Here is an 18,204-nt window from a genome sequence, read left to right on the forward strand (position 1 = left end):
ATGCATCCGCAATCCCTACCGCCACTTCCCTCAAGACCCTAGGATGTAAGCCATCAGGTCCAGGTGATTTATCCGCCTTGAGTCCCATTATTTTACCGAGTACCACTTCCTTCGTGATTTTGATCGTGTTTAGCTCCTCCCCCCCCCCCATAGCCCCCTGTTTGTCCAGTGTTGGGGTATTCTTAGTGTCCTCTACTGTAAAGACTGATATAAAATATTAATTCAGTGTTTTTGCCATCTCCATATTTCCCACCATTAATTTCCCGGTCTCATCCTCTAAGGGACCAACATTTACTTTAGCCACCCTTTTTCTTTTTATATAACTATAAAAACTCTTACTATCTGTTTTTATATTTTTTGCTAATTTACTTTCATAATCTATCTTCCCTTTCTTAATCAATCTTTTTGTTATTTTTTGCTGTCTTTTAAAGTTTTCCCAATCCTCTATCCTCCCACTAGATTTGGCTACCTTACATGCCCTTGTTTTTAGTCAAATACTATCCTTAATTTCTTTACTTAGCCACGGATGGCTGTCTTCTTTTATACCCTTTTCTTCTCAGTGGAATATATATTTTTTGGAAGTTGTAAAATAACTCCTTAAATGTACACCACTGATCATGTATCGTCTTACCCTTTAATCTATTTTCCCAATCCACTCTACTCAATTCCGCTCTCATACCTTCATAGTCTCCTTTATTCAAGCTTAGCACGCTTGTTTGAGATCCAACCTTCTCACCCTCTAATTGAATATGGAATTCAACCATGTTATGGTCACTCATTCCAAGGGGATCCTTTACTAGGACATTTTTAATTAATCCTGTCTCGTTACACAGGACCAGATCTAAGGTTGGTTGCCCCCTGGTCGGTTCAGTTACATACTGCTCAAGAAACCCATCCCTAATACACTCAATGAACTCATCCTCAAGGCAGCCCTGCCCAATTTGATTTGTCCAATTAATATGATAGTTAAAATCCCCCATAGTTATAGATGTTCCCTTATTACAAGCCTCAACTATTTCCTGATTGATACTCCGTCCAACAGAGTTGCCACTGTTCGGAGGCCTATAGACTACGCCCACTAGTGTTTTTTTCCCCTTATTATTCCTCACCTCCACCCAAACTGTTTCATTATCCTGATCTTTTGACCCAATATCATTTCTCTGTATTACAGTGATTCCTTCCTTTATTAACATAGCCACCCCACCTCCCCTTCCTTCCTGCCTGTCCTTCCTGATCATTAAATAACCTGGTATGTTTAATTCCCAGGCATTGTCACCCTGCAGCCATGTTTCTGTAATGGCCACAAGATCATACCCATATGTAGTTATTTGTGCCATTAACTCGTCTATTTTGTTACGAATGCTACGTGCATTCAGATAGAGAACTTTCAAAGATGTTTTGTGACACTTAGTTCCTGCTTTTGCCCTTTTTATTACTTTACCTTTTACTCCATACCTTCTGCCCCTTCCTGACACGCTCTGGTTTTTAATTTCCCCACTGCTACCTAAGTCTATGACCTTCTCTGTTGTCATTTTTATTATTTGCTCTCTAGGAACCTCCCCCCCACTAGTTAGTTTAAAGCCCTCTCTACAGCCCTAGTTATATGATCCACCAGGACTCTAGTCCCAGCACTGGCCAAGTGAAGCCCGTCCCAACGGAACAGCTCCCTCCTGCCCCAGTACTGGTGCCAGTGTCCCAGGAAGCAAAACCCATTTCTCCCACACCAGTCTTTGAGCCATGCATTTAACTCTCTAATTTTATTTGTCCTTGCCAAATTCGCTCGTGGCTCAGGTAATAATCCAGAGATTATTACCCTTGTGGTTCTGCTTTTTAATTTGGCCCCTAGCTGCTCAAACTCCCTCAGCAGAACCTCCTTCCTTGTCCTATCTATGTCGTTGGTACCAACATGGACCACGACAACTGGATCCTCCCCCTCCCACTCCAAGTTTCTCTACAGTCCAGAGGAGATATCCTTAACCCTGGCACCGGGCAGGCAACACAGCCTTCGGGACTCTCGCTCTCGGCTGCAAAGAACTCTATCTATCCCCCTAACGATACTATCCCCTACCGCTACAACATTTCTTTTAACTCCCCCCACTTGAATGGCCCCCCGCTCCACGGTGCTGTTGCCAGGTTGCTGATCCTCCCTGCAGTCCCTGTTCCCATCCTCACAGGGAGTAAGAGCCTCGAACCTGTTGGACAAGTGCAAGGGCTGCGGCTCCTCCAACACTACCTCCTGGATCCCCGTACCTGCCTCACTTCTCGTCACACCATCCTGACCCTGGCCACGGACTACATCTGAATTAATTAATCTATTTGGTGTGACTACCTCGTGATACACAGAGTCCAGGTAACTCTTCCCCTCCCTGATGTGTCTCAGTGTTTGAAGCTCGGACTCCAGCTCTTCAACACAGAGCCGGAATTCCTCGAGCAGCCAACACCTACTGCAAATGTGATCACCGTGAGCATCAATGGTGTTCACCAGCTCCCACATATTGCAGCAGCAACACATCACCTGATCTCCCATTCTATGTAACTAATTAAATTTATTAATATTATTCTTAAATACCCTCTGCCCCGATTCTAGATGGTGAATATCGCACCTTAGAAACTATAAACCAAAGAGATTTAAGCTTAAAAAGGGAGAAATACTTACCAACCAATCACTTACCCGCTTTCTGGTGACGTCACACTTGGATTACTTTTTACCTCTCTCCTTCCCTCCGAGTTCCGAGACTGGAGATTGGTAAACCTTACCTGGTCTCTGGGACTTTTATAGCCCCGCTCTGCCGCTCGAGATTCCCGCCGACGCTGTGAGGCCTTACCTGGTCTCTGGGACTTTTATAGCCCCACTCTGCCGCTTGAGATTCCCGCCGACGCTGTGAGGCCTTACCTGGTCTCTGGGGCTTTTATAGCCCCGCTCTGCCGCTCGAGATTCCCGCCGATGCTGTGAGGCCTTACCTGGTCTCTGGGGCTTTTATAGCCCCGCTCTGCCGCTCGAGATTCCCGCCGACGCTGTGAGGCCTTACCTGGTCTCTGGGACTTTTATAGCCCCGCTCTGCCGCTTGAGATTCCCGCCGACGCTGTGAGGCCTTACCTGGTCTCTGGGGCTTTTATAGCCCCGCTCTGCCGCTCGAGATTCCCGCCGACGCTGTGAGGCCTTACCTGGTCTCTGGGACTTTTATAGCCCCGCTGTGCCGCTCGAGATTCCCGCCGACAGGAATATAAGCTTACTCTCATATTCTATTTTCCCCTTCTTAATTAATATAAGGGGGAAACCAATAGATGTACAACAACAAGAACAACTGGTATTTATATAGTGCCTTTAATGTAGTAAAATGTCCCAACGCACTTCACAGGAGTATTAAAAGACAAAGAATTTGACACTGAGCCACATGAGGAGAAATTAGGGCAATGACCAAAAGCTTGGTCAAAGAGGTAGCTTTTAAGGAGCGTCTTAAAGGCAGAAAGTGAGGTAGCGAGGCGGAGAGGTTTAGGCAGGGAATTAGTTTAGCACCTGGGAAACAGAAGGCACGGCCACCAAAGGTTGAGCGATTATAATCAGGGATGCTCGAGAGGGCAGAATTAGAGGAGCGCAGATATCTCGGGATGGTTGTGGGGCTGGAGGAGATTACAATGATAGGGAGGGGCGAGGCCATGGAGGGATTTGAGAACAAGGATGAGAATTTTGAAATCGAGGCATTGCTTAACCGGGAGCCAATGTAGATCAGCGAGCACAGGGGTGATGGGTGAACGGGACTTAGTGCGAGTTAGGACACGGGCAGCTGAGTTTTGGATGACCTCAAGTTTACATAGCGTAGAATGTGGGAGGCCAGCCAGGAGTGCGATGGAATAGTCAAGTCTAGAGGTAACAAAGGCATGAATGAGGGTTTCAGCAGCGGATGAGCTGAGGCAAGGGTGGAGACGGGCGATGTTACAGAGGTGGAAATAGGCAGTCTTAGTTATGCTGCGGATATGTGGTCAGAAGCTCATTTCAGGGTCAGATATGCACCAAGGTTGTGAACAGTGTAGTGGTGTATTTGGATTTTCAAAAGCATTCGATAAGGTGCCACACAAGAGGTTATTACACAAAATTAGGGCTCATGGGTTTGGGGATAATATATTAGCATGGATTGAGGATTGGTTAACAGACAGAAAGCAAAGTAGGAATAAACTGGTTGTTTTTGGGTTGGCAGGCATTAACTAGTAGGGTACTACAAGGATTAATGCTGGGCCTCAACTTTTTACATAGAAACATAGAAAAATAGGAGCAGAAGTAGGCCATTTGGCCCTTCAAGCCTGCTCCACCATTCAATATGATCATGGCTGATCCTTTATCTCAATACCATATTCCCCCTCTCTCCCCACACCCCTTGATGCCTTTTGTGTCTAGAAATCTATCTCCTCCTTAAATATATTCAGTGACTTGGCCTCCACAGCCTTCTGTGGTAGAGAATTCCACAGGTTCACCACCCTCTGAGTGAAGAAATTTCTCCTCATCTCAGTCCTAAATGTCCTACCCCGTATCCTGAGACTGTGACCCCTCATTCTCGACACCCCAGCCAGAGGAAACACCCTCCCTGCATCCAGTCTGTCTAGCCCTGTCAGAATTTTATACGTTTCAATGAGATCCCCTCTCATTCTTCTAAACTCTAGTGAATACAGGCCTAGTCGACCCAATCTCTCCTCATACGACAGTCCTGCCATCCCAGGAATCAGTCTGGTTAACCTTTGCTGCACTCCCTCTATGGCAAGTATATCCTTTCTTAGGTAAGGAGACCAAAACTGCACACAGTACTCCAGGTGTGGTCTCACCAAGGCCCTGTATAACTGTAGTAAGATATCCTTGCTCCTGTACTCAAATCCTCTTGCAATGAAGGCCAACATACCATTTGCCTTCCTAACTGCTTGCTGCACCTGCATGTTTGCTTTCAGTCTATATCAATGACTTAGATGAAGGGGACCAAGTGTATCCAATGTTTCCAAGTTTGCTGACGATAAAAAACCAGGTGGGAAAGTAAGTTGTGAAGAGGACGGAAAGAGGCTGCAAAGGGGTATAGACATGTTAAGCGAGTGGGGAAAGAACATGGCAGATGGAATATAATGTGGAGAAATGTAAAATTATCCACTTTGGTAGGAAAAATAGAAAAGCAGAATATTTTTTTAAATGGTGAGAGACTTGGAAATGTTGGCATTCAGAGGGACCTGGGTATCCTTGTACACAAATCACAGAAAGTTAATGTGCAGGTACAGCAAGCAATTAAGAAAGGAAATGGTATGTTAGCCTTTATTACAAAAGGATTGGAGCACAAGAGTAAAGAAGTCTTACTGTAATTATATAGGGCCTTGGTGAGACCACACCTGGAGTACTGTGTACAGTTTTGATCTCCTTACCTAAGGAAGGATATACTTGCCTTAGAAGGGAGTGCAACAAAGGTTCACTAGACTGATTCCTGGGATGGGGGGATTGTCCTATGAGGAGAGATTGAGTAGACTAGGCCTATATTCCCTAGAGTTTAGAAGAATGAGAGGTTATCTCATTAAAACATATGAAATTCTTAAGGGGCTTGACAGGGTAGATGCAGGGAGGATGTTTCCCCTGGCTGGGGAGTCTAGAACTAGGGGTCACAGTCTCAAAATAAGGGGTAGGCCATTTAGGACTGAGATGAGAAGAAATTTCTTTACTCAAAGAGTTGTGAATCTTTGGAATTCTCTACCCCAGAGGGCTGTGGATGCTCAGTCGTTGAGTATATTCAAGACAGAGAGCGATAGATTTTTGGATACTAAGGGGATATGGGGATAGTGCAGGAAGGTGGAGTCGAGGTAGATCAGCCATGATCTTATTGAATGGTGGAGCAGGCTAAAAGGGCCGAATGGCTCCTATTTCTTATGTTGTTATGTGGCTCCCTGTCAAATTTTGTTTGCTAATGCTCCTGTGACGTTTTGCTACGTTAAAGGCACTATATAAATACAAATTGTTGTTGTAAAAACTGATGGTACAATAACCATAGAACTGCATTGTGTGCATTTTTGACGCGTTAAATTGAATGCAGTTTATATTATTAAGAAAAGGTGTTTCTATTGGTTTAACTTTCACGGAGCAAGTATAAACATATTAAAAAGATTACCACTGGGGATATACTGTATAGTGAGTTTGACTGCAAACTAACTAATTTCACAGCGAAGCGTGTAATCTGGGCGAAATGTATATACACATAATCGGAATAAAAAATAAATGTTAATATAAGTAGGATGTCTTTTTAGCGTTTCAGTGGACACAGTCGTACGTTTGGAAGACTTATTGAAGATTGAACTGTGTCGCTTGAATGCAAAATCGCAAAAGTATTTAATGTATTTGTATTAACTTGCCATGTTGGCAGCGCTGAATAGAAGTGTTCTGTTATTGTGTAGAATGGCAGCGGTTAGCTGGGGCAGTACAGAAGTTATGTTTGGTATCCGAAGGACAATGAGGCTTTTGCTGGCTGAATGATCAATGTTGGATCAGGTTCACGTTCACATTCCCCAGCTCCCACTCACCACCCACCTACACACGGGGCGGTACCGCACCAAACAAAAAAAACCACGAAGCTGAGTTATTTGCCCCTGAAAACTCGCACGGATACAAGCGAGTCTACTTTATTTTCTTTTAACATATATTTTGAAAGCCGCCTTCAAGAGGCAGCGAGTGCGTTTTCCCCTGCCCCCCCCCGGGGCTGGCAGCAAGATGAACGGTGATGCCGCCGCTCGGTGTGGAACGTTGTGTCGGCGGGAGCGGCATCCTCGCGCCTCCGCAGGGACGGCAGCGGCGCCGGCCACGTGTAGCACGACCGATACACCCCTGCTCGGCTCAGGAGAGCAGCTGCGACACAAGTGGATGGGACGCAAAGGAAAACGTCAACTTTTATTAAAGTAAGAGAGTGGGGGGGAAACATGGTAATTATTAGCTCTTGCTGCTGCCACAAGACGTAAAATATTCCGGTATTGGAGCCGTCCCAAATTCGTTTCGCGGTAATTTGCTCTGGGTGTGGGGTGGGTGTGGAGATTGAGATCGACACCCTGCCCGAGAGAGCAACATGACGGCACTGTCACAAACCGGACTCTGGTAACTGCTTGCAGTCTGGGCTGATACGCAATCAAAAGGGACGTGAGCGGATTTGATTATAACAAAAGGTAAGCTGAAGTTACAGCTCGAGGTTTTCAAATGTGAAATTTCAGCCTTTTTTCTCCCTTTAGCTTCTTTTGGATGACACTCTGAAGTGGACAGAAAACCGACTGGTCGGTGAAGTGCAGAATGAGGTGAGAGACGCTGTTGTTCCTCAAGCGGTTGTCAAATTCTAAGTGGAGATTTGGCAAGTTCGTTGAGCGCATCTCAATCATTATTGCCTTTTATCGCCTATTTTTCTTTAAAATACATACTTATTTATTCGAAGCAGACTTAACGAGGGGAAAAACAGACACCAACACGACAAGCTGCTATTCTGCACTCTCTTGGACTAAGTCCATCCAGCATCGTCTTAAGATTATTTCCTGTTAGGAATACTTAGTGTGATGGAAAGTCTGAGGAGCATATTGCCTTAATACCGAAGTATATTTGGGATAAAATTTGTTGTTTTACTTCAGTAACTGATTATTATTAATATTAGGTCACAAAATGGGTCAAAGTCAATCAAAAGGACAGAAGAGGCTCCTGGAAAAGGAAGCGCAGCCGCAAGGACGAGGTGACTTTCAGAGAAGTATGTATATGAAAGTTATTTGAAAATATCCTGGAGCTTCCTTCTGAAATGTAGTAACTTTTTTAAGTCACTGATGTTTATTTCCAAAAGGGTTAGATGTGGAGAGATGAAAAATATGGTTGAAGTTGGAAACAAAGGAAAATCAAAACATAAGATAATGGGAGTTTGAAAATACAATTCTCTCATATTTATTCCTGTAATTTTCAATTTAAAAAGAATGTTTTGTTAATGTTTAAAGACTGACTGCAGCCTAATTTCCTAAAACCAAACTTGAAATCAATGTAGCAGAAAATATTTATGTCTTTTAATGAGTTAGCTAGATTGTAGCTTGTGTGATTGTTTTGCTTACTGCTGTTTCTTTTATGGCATTTCTTGTAATAAGCAATACCATTTAAATATTTGTTCACCATAGAAGGGAACTAAAGACAAAGAGGTAGACTTAAAAAAACGCTGCTGAGTTATGCCTAATCATGACCATTTTTAAATTAATGCAGTATTTTCCCATAATTGTTCTGCCCTATTTTCTTCCCCTTTGTGTCTCCTCTTATCCTGGGATATGGTTCCATAGGTATCTTTCCCAAGTGCCTATTCTTCATGTGAGTCTAGACAGTGAGGGCTGTTTGACCACAGAAAGCTATTATAGCTAAGCCTCATATTGCCTTTATCCAACATAGACACAGATGCATTTTCCAGCAATGGTGATTGGTTCAATTTATGCTAAACTTTTGATGATGATGCAGCGTTATCTTGTGTGCTGACTAGCAGCATTCAACAAAGTAATTAGAATACTGAACTATATTGCAGTCCTTTGGTCAGACCTTATCCTGAGTACTGTATCCAATGTTGGCCACCAAGAAACAAGTAAGACACTCAAGCCCTAGAGGCAGTGCAGAGAAGGGCCACATTGCTAATTACTAGAGGACTAAATTATGAAAAAAGACTGGAAAAACTTGGGCTGTTCAGCTTTAAAAGGAAGTAACTAAGAGGGGACTTGATGGATGTGTGTATGATGGTTAATGGTATAGAAAAGGTAAATCTAGAAAAATATTTAGTTAAATCACAATAAAGGGCTAAGGGGACACCGGCTCAAACTGGTTTAAGGCAAATGTGGGAATTGTGTCAGGATGTTTGAGAAAAAGGCCCACTACCACCAACTCAGGGCAACAAGGGATGGGGCAATAAATGCTGGCCTTGACATCGGCACCCACACCTCAAGAATGAATTAAAAAAGTGCCAATTATATAGTGTACAACAAGCAAATACACAGCAATGCACAGATAGCAAGACCCACTTGGAAAAAATGGACTTGCTCATCGACTGCAGAATGAAAGCAGCTGGTGTAAAGCCCTGCCAATAAAGTACATTTTTAAAGTTGAAAACAAACTCTTAACAGCTTGCTATGCTGTAATTTACTTTTTAATGACTGAAATAAACTATTTCATCAGCCTTTTCAGCCTTTAAAAGTTGCACTGATAGTCAGTGGGTGGTAAACTACATACCATCCGTGATCGAGCATCTATGCATGGAGCTCTGACTTTTCCAGCTTGAGAACAGTGTAAGTAGCATTGAAAAGTTCTACATTCATACAACAATGAAAATGGAACTAATACCTGGTGTATGAATTGTCATTAGATTTCTTTCAATAAATTGGTTCAAGTCCTATGATATTTTGGGTTTTATCTTGAATGAGTTGCTTAAAATTTCTTTTTAAATATGTTGGGTGAATTTTATGGCCATTGAGGTAAAGACAGTGGAACACCGTGGAGTAGAACACTTTTTACAATATTGCCAACCATTGTCAGTATCAAGCACTCCCAGGTCATGTATAGTATTGCTAGCTGCAGAACAAATCTGCTACGGCAGCTTTCCTTAACTTCAAACTCTAAAGAATAACTTACTACTGCACTTGTGTGATTTTATCCTCCTTCCTTCCCACACCAGTAAACCTGTGATATTGCAAAATGAGGGTTTTTTTGTGTTGCTGGTCCATGCCCATTAGGAAGTGAATTGCAAGAAACAGAGATGCTTTATTATTTTCATAATTTAATCCAGTTTTGTGATAGGTGTATCTTTGGACGGGGAGCCAATGTAGGTCAGCGAGCACAGGGATGATGGGTGAACGGGACTTGGTGTGAGTTAGGATATGGGCAGCAGAGTTTTGGATGAACTTAAGTCAGAATGATGGAACTGAGAAATGTCCACATAATTAAATGGATACACATTTTATAATGTGTCCTTTTGCTTGAGCTTTTACCTCATCATCTTGTTACCACTGAAAAATATTTTTCGTCTAGTTGTTGATTTAAAACAGAAACTGTGGCCCCAATATTTACTAGGGCGAGATTTCCAAGCGGGGTGAGGCAGGAGTTCTGGTCGGGGAACCCAGAAGTCCAGGTTTCCCCGAACGGCATGGAGTTTTAATTCCATGGCGTGTGTGTGTTTTTTTTTTAAACCTGATTGACAGGCTTGGCTCCCTGGCAGGCGGGGAATGCTGCAGGAGAGGCCACAGCCCAGGAGCAGGTAGGCTTCCTGCTGCTCAGGTTAGAGACCGCAAGGGGGTTAGGGACGGCGGGTACAGCATGGTTTGGAGGGTTGGGGGATGGTCGGGGAGAGATTGGAGGAGGGTCGGGGAGAGAGGGGGTCGTCTGTAATCGCAGGGGAGGTTTACAGGTTTGCTTGGGGGGCCGGCGGGAAGCACTCCTGCTCCTCCTGGCCCCGAAGCGGCCCTGGAAAAGCACTTGGCTGTTCCCCATGCAGCAGTCTTCGCCTCCCTTTAGCTGCTGGGTTTCCTGAGCTCAGCCGGTCTGTGTTAAAGCTGGAACACTGATAAAATTTTAGGCATGCAGCCTCATTAAAATATTTAAATGAGCGACCTGCCTCCTGGGAGCGGGTTGGTTGCCCGCCCCTCGTCTCGCCTCCATTAAAACTGGAAGTAGGCGGGTTCGGGTTTGAGATTTTTTACATTTTAACTTCCCTCCCGCACTAAACCCACCCGTTTTTGGGGGTTAAAATGACCCCCTATGGCTCTGCCATCAGAAAAACATATTTGCTTCAGCAGTTTTGAATTAGATGTTAGTTGTATGTGAGTGTCTGTCAAGTCTGTGTGTATATCTCGTTCGCTAAATTCACCTGAGTTGCGCCAATCTATATATATAAATCGGTACTTCTGTCATTCTGTCTATCTGTCTGTCTGTCATCGCGTGTGCGTTGTGGGTATGCACTCGAAAGTTACAGGGCGTACCTACGCGCGCGTTACCTCCAAAGAAAGCTTACGCTTCCGAGACGGTTTTAAGCGTATTTACGTTTCGGCCGGGCTAAAATTGCGCCCGCGGTATCCCAAAAACCTTCAACATTCCGCTCATTAGCATCTCATTATCCGCTCATTAGCGACAGAGTGACCTCGAGCTCGACCAATCGTACGCCGGGTTGCTGGCGTGTGCCGCCGGGCCAATCGGTGCGCGTGTGGCCGGGCTTTATCGTTCTGAACCGAGGTGAGTCGCCACCATCTTGATTCCAAACTTTTCCTTTCTTTTTCCCGCTTTCTGCGTCTTAAAAAAAAAACGTTGCTTTTAAAACACATATTGTTTTTTAAAAAAATGATTTAGAAAGTAATTAACTTATCTAATCTCATTAATTTTCCTACCTTTCCCCGTTTTTCCAGGTAGGCCTAGAAGCCTCGGCGTCTCCTCCGCACCCACGCCCGAGCTAGGCACCTCCCGGCCCCACTCGAAGGCTGGAGGGCCGAGCCTCAGCCCAGCGCCGCTAGGGTGCGCGCGCAGCAGGAGCTGAGACGTCTCTCTCTGCCGGGGCTTGCTGAGCGTCCAGCGTTACCCTGGCAACGGGCGCAATCGGCGGTCTTCACCTCGGGGGGAGGGGGGGCGGCCGCGACCCTCGGGGGGGGGGGTGGCCGCGCGCGCAGCAGGAGCAGCTGAGACGCGGCGTCTCTCTCTCTGGCTTGGTCAGCGTCACGGTTGCCCTGGCAACCGGGCCCGCCGGCCGAGAGAGACGCCGCGTCTCAGCTCCTGCTGCGCGCGCAATCGGCGGTCTTCACCTTGGGGGGGGTCGCGACCCTCGGGGGCCGCAACCCTCGGGGGGGGGGGCGCCCGCCGCCCTCCCTCCCCTCCCTCCCCCCCGCCCTCCATCCCCCCCCGCCCTCCCTCCCTGCCCCCCCTCCCTCCCTCCCTGCCCCCCCTCCCTCCCTCCCTTCCCCCCGCCCTCCCTTCCCCTCCCCTGCCCTCCCTTCCTTCCCCCCTCCCCTCCCCCCGCCCTCCCTTCCCCGCCCTCCCCCTCCCCCTCCCCCTCCCCTCCCCCCCGCCCTCCCTTCCCCCCCCCCTCCCCTCCCTCTCTTCCCCCCAGTCGCTCTCTCTCTTCCCCCCAGTCGCGCTCTCTCTCTCTCTCTTCCAACAACAACATGCCCTCGAAAAAGCCTCGGCACCACCGGGCACTTCAGCTAGTACAAGTATATTAGAGAGTTTTTAGGCTGTTCATTTCCTGCAAAATTGTGCTTCCTTATCGAGCTACTGTTCAATGAAGAAACATTTAGAAAGCTAGAGATAATAGAACAATTCAGATACTTTTGTCTATGTGCTCTACAAGTTTGACATTTGAACTTAATATGTAGATAATTATAGACAATTTTCCACCAACAGCTGTTCCCTCCTGTGCAGCTAGATAAACAAGATATTTTAAAGCACAAAGCACAAAGTCTCTATTGGGAAAAAGAGTGATTAACACATATGGGTGCGTGTATGTGTGTTTGTATGGATCAGTTTTGCTATTTTGAATACTACTGTGTTTTGGTGACAGTTCTTCATGAACTTCTCTGGTTATTGCTCATTGTTTTCTACACGACTAGAAAAAACAACTTGTTATTGTGTCCAGGTCACTTTGAAAACATTGTGTCAGCTTGTTAATATACACCTTATAATTAATCTTCACACACCTGTGACATAGATTTAAGTCTGATCATAGGAGGAAAATGCTTATCTTCAGATTTATTACACATAGTTATTCCTAGGATTCCTGTACCATTTATCTGATGTGCATAATGATTAAAATGTGCAATCTGAAGGAGTATTTGCATAATGTTTCAGGACAAAAAACAGCTTGTCTAAAAAAAAAAATGCATGTTAAGACGTGAAATGTCAAGATTTACAACTTACCTTTGAAAGTACAGTTCTTGGCAATCATCATAAGACTGTCTTGCTAGTCTAGGCTCAGTTATTTAGAATGAATTATTGATGTGTGATGAGTTTGTTGGAGCCAGTGCCAGGCTTTGTGTGTCTACATGGAAAAAATCCACAACCGCCTGAATTAAGTTAATGACTGCTGTATAATTCAACATTTATAGCTTGGGATTTGTATTTTTTATTTCTGACTGGAATGTAGGAAATCACCAACAGATATCCAACAGGCTGGAAAGATAAAATTCAATTTTGGAAAGATACTTACCAATAACATGATTATCCATGTAATAATCACAAACAGATCAATAACTAGTTTTGGAATTACATTAATAAAACATAATTAATTTAGAATTACAGATCATAAATTAGGCAGGTTCAATTTAACATAATGCCAACATAACATTCAATTTTGAGGACTATTGCTTGGTAAAGCTAACATTTTTCAGTTGATGTTGTAAAGTAACAGGTTGCATTTGCACACTTCTTATTTATGTCAATGTCTTGAATGACACCAATATAAAATAACATATGAACCTTTTGATCAGTTAGCAGTCTAATTCAGATTCACAACATTTATGTCTTCCTCTGGTATGTTTATTCTGGCCTCTGGGGTACCCTTGGTCAGTCTCCTGTAGTTGTTCTTCCTGATTTTTCAAGAGTAATTTTTTCCTAACTTAAACTATTACTTCAGACAGTGTATTAGACAGAATCTCCAAACACAGAGTGAATTGCAGTAGTGAAGAACCTTGCAGGTTTAACCTGGTGGGATGCCAGAACCATCCATCCAGGAATATCTTAAATGTGTAGTTCCTTGGCAATCCAATTAGCATGTGAAATTGCTTTTGGTGTCACACAGACAATGGTTAATGGTTACAAAACACACACAGTACTTACAGAAGCTATGATACATTTTCATCTACACAGTTTCACTTAATTTACTTATTAACCAAATAATGAACCATTTATTAGCTCCTTTCAGAAAGTAAGAAGTCTCCTATTTCTATCAATGTGGGGTTAAGCAATTGAAATCTGTTCACCATCTTAACTGCATTTTAAACTGATGCAAGCAAATCCACACATTTGCAACATAACACATCAATCACTCCTCATCAAAGTTCTCACTAAAATTATGCAAGCACATCTGTCTAAATTTAATTACTTTGGCATTGAATTTAAAGGTAGCATTTTTTATATTATTATTGATATAGTAGTCTACAACTCCCCAAATCTCATAGCCCCAACAATAAAAGGTGATGAATGTCTGTCTTGATCTCTTTGTTTGCTGCTTTATCATAAAAGAAAGAGGTACTTTAAAACTGTCAACAGCTGCCCTTTTCAGTTTTCTAATCTTCTGTGTTTATCATATTTCCTGTGACAACAGAGACCAATGATTGAACCTGGTCCCTTCTTGTTCTGTATGGTTCAGTACTACACCATTCAGTGCCATCACTGAACCATTGGAGGTTTGTATTCTGAACTGCTTTCAGACCAGTGTAAAGATCTAGTTACAGATTGGTACAAAATATAACAAACTAAGATTTTTATTTTTGCATTTGCTTCTACATTTCAAAATATATTCTCTTATGATGCATCTGAAATTATTTTAATGTAAATTTCCAATGTAAATGTGAAAAGTAGAGTTAGACTAATTTACAGCACCACAAAAATCAAATGATTACTTTAACTTATTTTTCCTCCCTTTGGTGTGGAAGTATTGCTTAACCCATTATAGAATTTGAAATGGACAGTAGTTAAACAGCATTAAACTACTAGCATTGAAATAAAGTGTGCCAATGCATCTAATTGTCGTTCTGCACTGATTCATTTTAAGTAGGTTGCTCAAAGATTGGTTGTAGAGTAGTGTAGTGGCCGTGTGTTGATAAAGACACTGAAGACAGGAGTTGGTTCATAGGTGTTTACTAAGCAAAGTCTGGGGGGGGGGGTTCTAACGGATATACACAATATACAGGCTTATATAGCCCGAGTGGCCATTACCGGCATTACAGCACACCTGGGGCTCTTAAAGGCACATACACTACAATTCCTCCCCTTTTAGCTAACCAGTACATCATATTTTAAGTAATTATTAATTACATGTTATAAGAAAAATAATATACACATTGCTGTAGTTAATTAATCATAAGTCAGTCTCTCAGGAGGCTTCCTGACTCGGTCCGGATAACGCCTCGGGGGTGTAGTAGTTTCTGGTGGTGTAGTAGGTTCTTTTGGCAAGGCTGATTCGGCTTGAATGCCAGTGTCGGGTTCATCGGGTTCCAGTATCACCGGATCGGAGGTAGATATGGGTATCTCTACTTCATTGTTAGACGTATAGAGTTGTGGTGTAGGTTGTCCCTTTTCGGATGACTTTATGATTTGGTCAGCATGGCGCCTTATTATGCTTTCTCCGATGTCCACGGTACACATTAGTGGTCCTAGTCGTGTGCAGATAGTTCCAGGCTGCCATTTCTCGGTACGGTAGTCCCGGGCCAAAACTTGTTGACCTATCTGGAAGGTTCCAGTTGGCCTTTCATTCATGCCTTGAAACTGCTGATTCTCCACGTCCCTTCTGATGTTGGGCTTGACCAAATCCAGCCGGCATCTTAGGTTTCTATTGAAGAATATCATGGCGGGAGTTTGGTTGGTAACCATATGTGTTGCATTCCTGTATGTGAATAAGAAGTTATCCACCTTGTGCTGAAGTTTTATGTCTTCATTACCCATGGCCTTTATGGCCTTCTTGAAGGTCTGGACAAACCTTTCAGTCAATCCATTGGTGGCGGGATGGTATGGGGCGGACGTGTAGTGCTTAACCCCATTGTTCTTTAAGGACTTTCTGAATTCTTCGGACACAAATTGCGGTCCATTATCAGAACATATCTGTTCCGGCAGCCCATCCCTGGCAAATATGGTCCTTAATACTGTGATGGTTTTTTCCGTGGTGGTGGAGGACATCTTTATTACCTCCGGCCACTTGGAGTGTGCATCAACCGCGATTAAGAACATTGAGTCCATAAATGGACCAGCAAAGTCGATGTGCACCCTTTGCCAGGGAGATGAGGGCCACTCCCATGGATGTAGAGGGGCTTGTGGTGGAGCGTTTTGGACCTTCTGGCATCCGAGGCAGCTCTTGGTCATTTCTTCGATGTCTCCATCGATACCTGGCCACCATACAAATGCCCTAGCTAGGTTCTTCATTTTCACTCCACCCAGATGCCCCTCGTGAAGCTCCTTTAGCACTTTATCCTGGAGTTTGGGTGGAATCACCACTCTGGATCCACACATCAAGGTTCCTCGGCACACTGACAGCTGTTCGCTTCTTTGCGAGAATGCTGGCAACAGTGGTTCGCCATGTGCTGGCCATCCCTTCACTGTTAAATCGTAGACCTGTGAGAGAGTCGGGTAATTTCTCGTCTCCCTTTCAATGGCAGAATTTGTTACTGGTAGACATTCCACTATGGTAGAGTGGAACATCTCTACTGGGTCTACTGTAGGTGCCTCTTCTACCGTTGGCAACGGTAGGCGCGATAAACCGTCAGCATTCCCATGCTGTTTTGATCCTTTGTATTCTATGTTGTATTGGTGTGCTCCTAGAAAAAGGGACCACCTCTGTAGCCTTTGCGCTGTCATAATGGGAACACCCTTTTTAGGGTTGAATATGGAGATAAGGGGTTGATGGTCAGTCAACAAGGTAAATTTTTGTCCATGTAGGTAATGGTTGAATTTCTTCACTCCCCATACCAGGCTGAGTGCTTCCCTGTCGATTTGGGCAGCGTTACGCTCAGCTGAGTTTAATGAGCGTGGCGCAAAAGCTATCGGCCGTTCTGAGCCATCAGGGAATTTATGGGATAATACTGCTCCTATGCCGTAAGGGGATGCATCGCATGCCAGTCTGATTGGCAGTGATGGGTTGTAATGAGCCAAACCTTCTTTGGATGTGATTAAGTCTTTGCATTTATGGAAGGCACGTTTACAGTCTTCGTTCCATTTCCAAATCACTCCTGTTTGTAGCAGTTCATTAAGAGGGTGTAGAAGAGTTGATAAGTTCAGTAAAAATTTATGATAGTAATTTATTAATCCCAGGAACGACCTTAATTGTGAAACATTTTCAGGTGCTGGGGCTTTTATGACCGCTTCAATTTTTTCAGGTGACTTATGCAACCCTTCATTATTAATTATGTGGCCACAATATGATATCTGATTTTGGAAAAATTCGCACTTGGGGCGATTTGCTCGTAGGCCCCGTTCTTTCAGCCTAGTGAGCACCTGCTCCAAATTGGCAAGGTGCTCGTTGTCGTTTTCTCCTGTTAAAAGGATGTCGTCTAGGTAGCATTGAGTCCCCGGAATCCCTTGCAGGACTTGCTCCATAGCTCTTTGCCAGATAGTTGGAGCTGATGCTACTCCAAAAACAAGTCGATTGTACTGGTACAGGCCTTTGTGTGTGTTTATCGTGAGATACTTTTTAGAGGCCTCCTCGACCTCCATCTGTAGACATGCCTGTGCCAAGTCAATTTTTGTGAAACGTTTCCCTCCGGATAGTGAGGCGAAAATATCTTCTATCCTCGGAAGAGGATACTGTGCCTTGTGAAGGACCGGGTTTACAGTCACCTTGAAGTCTCTACAGATGCAAATTTTTCTCTGTTCTTCAGATTTATCATTATTCAATGCTTTTTTCATAACTGGAACGATGGGTGTTGCCCACTCGCTCCAATCTATTTTGGATAATACGCCTGCCTTTTCCAAATTCTCCAGCTCTGCCTCGACTGCTGGACGAATTGTGTATGGCACCGGTCTTGCCTTAAAAAATTTGGGAATTGCTGCATCTTCCACTTTTATTGAGGCGGTGAGGCCTTTCAAGGCTCCTAGTTTCTCCTGAAACACTTCTTTGGCGTTGGCCAAGATGTCTTTTAATCGTTCAGGTATGATGTCATCATTGTTTTTTTTCTTACTGGTCACCGTCAGTGCCTGAATGGAGTGCCAGTCTAAACGTATCTTTCTGATCCATTCACGTCCCAACAACGGTGGACCACCATCTTGTAGAATGTATAAATACAACTTTTGTATTTCTTTGCCGTTGTATACAACAGGCACCCTTATTTTTCCTTTGGGGTATACTTTCTGCCCCGTATATGTTTTTAAGATAATGGATGTGTCTTTTCGAGGTATATGCAAAAATAGCCTCTTGTAATCCCGTCGATTTATTACGGTTAGAGCTGATCCTGTATCTAGCTCCATTTTAACTGGGGACCCTGCTATCGTGAGGGTAACCCAAATGGTTTGGTAATCAT

General features: G+C 44.0%; 1 protein-coding gene across 1 annotated transcript in view; it reads left to right on the forward strand.

Moving 5' to 3' along the window:
- The window catches only part of LOC147124323 (aminopeptidase O-like), a 138,987-nt gene that overhangs the window by 104,847 nt on the left and 15,936 nt on the right, over window positions 1–18,204 (forward strand). The window contains exons 8-9 of the mRNA XM_086001040.1: window positions 7,234–7,296; window positions 7,644–7,733. Coding sequence (XP_085857166.1) covers window positions 7,234–7,296; window positions 7,644–7,733 — 153 coding nt within the window. The remainder of the gene's footprint in view (window positions 1–7,233; window positions 7,297–7,643; window positions 7,734–18,204) is intronic.

This window comes from Somniosus microcephalus, chromosome 1 (assembly GCF_052327205.1).
Source record: "Somniosus microcephalus isolate GS21.2 chromosome 1, FLI_Smic_1.0, whole genome shotgun sequence".
Classification (NCBI taxonomy): Eukaryota; Metazoa; Chordata; class Chondrichthyes; order Squaliformes; family Somniosidae; genus Somniosus; species Somniosus microcephalus.